Source organism: Lycorma delicatula, chromosome 2, assembly GCF_047948215.1.
Source record: "Lycorma delicatula isolate Av1 chromosome 2, ASM4794821v1, whole genome shotgun sequence".
NCBI lineage: Eukaryota > Metazoa > Arthropoda > Insecta > Hemiptera > Fulgoridae > Lycorma > Lycorma delicatula.
In genome coordinates, this window is record NC_134456.1 from 52,957,762 (window position 1) to 52,959,911 (window position 2,150).

The 2,150-nt window shown below is 44.6% G+C and overlaps 1 protein-coding gene across 1 annotated transcript; it reads left to right on the forward strand.

Moving 5' to 3' along the window:
- The first annotated feature begins 445 nt into the window (after positions 1–445).
- On the forward strand, positions 446–805 carry LOC142319877 (uncharacterized). The gene has a single exon (XM_075357549.1). The coding sequence runs from the start codon at positions 446–448 to the stop codon at positions 803–805; it is 360 nt and encodes a 119-aa protein (XP_075213664.1).
- The last annotated feature ends 1,345 nt before the right edge of the window (positions 806–2,150 follow it).

Below are 2,150 nucleotides of genomic sequence, written 5' to 3' on the forward strand. Positions count from 1 at the left end.
AGAGCACTGGGCTAGGTTATGTGCTGATTTAGATAACGATCCATGGGGGATGGCCTACAAAATTATTACTAAAAGGTTTGGAAGATGTCTCCCCGTTCTTACAAAAGAATGTGCCGAAGCACAAATACCCAGTCTTTTTCCTCGTATGACGGTTGAGGAGAGTATCCATACTGAGTGTGACAGTAGACGATTTGCCTTAAGTGAGCTGCAATGTGCTGGGGGCATGTTGGCCGTTAAGAAAAGTCCAGGACTGGACAAGATTCTAGCGCCAATCATCACGAGCATTATTAAAAAAGCGCCATGGAAAATGCTTGAGGTGGCCAGCCATGGGCTGATTAATAAATCTTTCCCGGAGTGTTGAAAGGAGGTTAGGGTTGTCTTCTTGCCCAAGAACACAGGTAATGGGGGACAACCGACCTTCAGACCGTTGAGCCTTCTCAACACGATGGGGAAGGTTGTCGAAAAAATGCTGGCTGGCCGCATTGTGCAGGAGGTGGAGGAGGGTGCTGGAATTAGTGCAAATCAATATGGTTTTTGGAGAGGTAGATCCACCGTACATGCTATCAACAGAGTAGTGAACTGGGCTGATGAAGCTAGAAGCGGGACTAGGCGGACGAGAAGTATTCCTCTACTTGTTTCTCTCGATGTGAAGAATGCGTTTGGATCCATCGCATGGAAACATATAAATATAGCACTGGTAGAGAAAGGAATTAGTCCATACTTGCAGAGACAGGTAGAGGAGTATCTCAGAGATCGAAGGCGTGCAGTCAGTGCACAAGAAGAAGAGGTACTTTTTATCATGTGAGGTGGTATGCCACAAGGCTCAGTGCTCGGTCCACTGTTATGGGTCCTAGCCTTTGATGAAGTCCTCTAGCAGATATACCCTGAAGGGGTTCAGCTTTTGGCTTACGCTGACGACTTGGCAGTACTCATTCAGGCCAAAACAATTGATGAGGTAAAGGATAAGGCAAATTCAGCATTCGAAATAGTCGGTAGATGGCTGCATTCAAGAGGACTTCAGCTCTCGGTGGATAAGTGCAAATATATCAAATTTACCGGTAGAAGGGTGTTGGAACCAGTTGATATATACATATATATATATATATAGGAGGTAATAACATTGCTGAAGTGTAGGTATTGAGATACTTGGGAGTTACTCTGCAAAGAAATTGTCGTTTCACTGAACATGTGTTGAACGTCTGTCATAGCGCAGAGAAAATGGTTAAAAGCTTGAACGTTATTATGTCAAAGCACAGAGCTCCTAGGGTATCGAAAAGGAGGCTACTTGGAACAACCGTAGTCTTATCGATTTTGTATGCGGTTCCTGCATGGTGGCCCGCTATGACTATTAAGAGGAACAAGGACAGATTAAAAAAGATACACAGGAGGGTATTGCTTGGAGTAGCATCCGCTTATAGAACGGTCTCGTACGAGGCCCTCTGTGTGCTTTCTGGTGTGCCCCCTATTGATCTCATTGCTAGACACAGAGTTGAGAGGTTTTTAGGACGTGTGGATAATGAAGTCAGACAAGATATTAATAATATATGGCAGGAAAGATGGCTGCAGGCTGGGATAGCCAGATGGACCAGATCCTTGATCCCTGATATAGTTAGATGGACAGGCAGACGCCACGGAGAAATAGATTACTACGTCACACAGTTTTTAACTGGCCATGGGTGCTTTAACGAATACCTCCACAAAGTTGGCAAAAGAGATCAACCTACGTGCATGTATTGTAACGAACGTGAAGATGTAGAGCATACTTTCCTGAATTGTCAAAAATGGCAAATACTAAGATACAATGCTGGTATTGACGGAAAGACTCCGAGAGAGATAATAGATCATGTGCTCAGTATGGTAGAGAATTGGAGAAAGGTTGTAGAGTTCATAAGGTCAGTCCTTAAACAAAAAATTATAGATGAAAGGAATATCGGTTTTTAGATTGTAGTTTGGGTGGACAGCTTCAGCGGTGAGAGCCAGCATGCTGAGGTGTGCTGGTTTCGATGAGTCACTGAGGACTCCTTGGGTTGACTGTTAGGTTTGAAAAAGGGGAAAAAATCTCAAAAGAGCCAACCGGTAGGCCTGACCTTCCATTCCGGTATATAGCCGGTAGGTGGGGAGGGCCTATTAGAGTAATGGACACTCCCCTG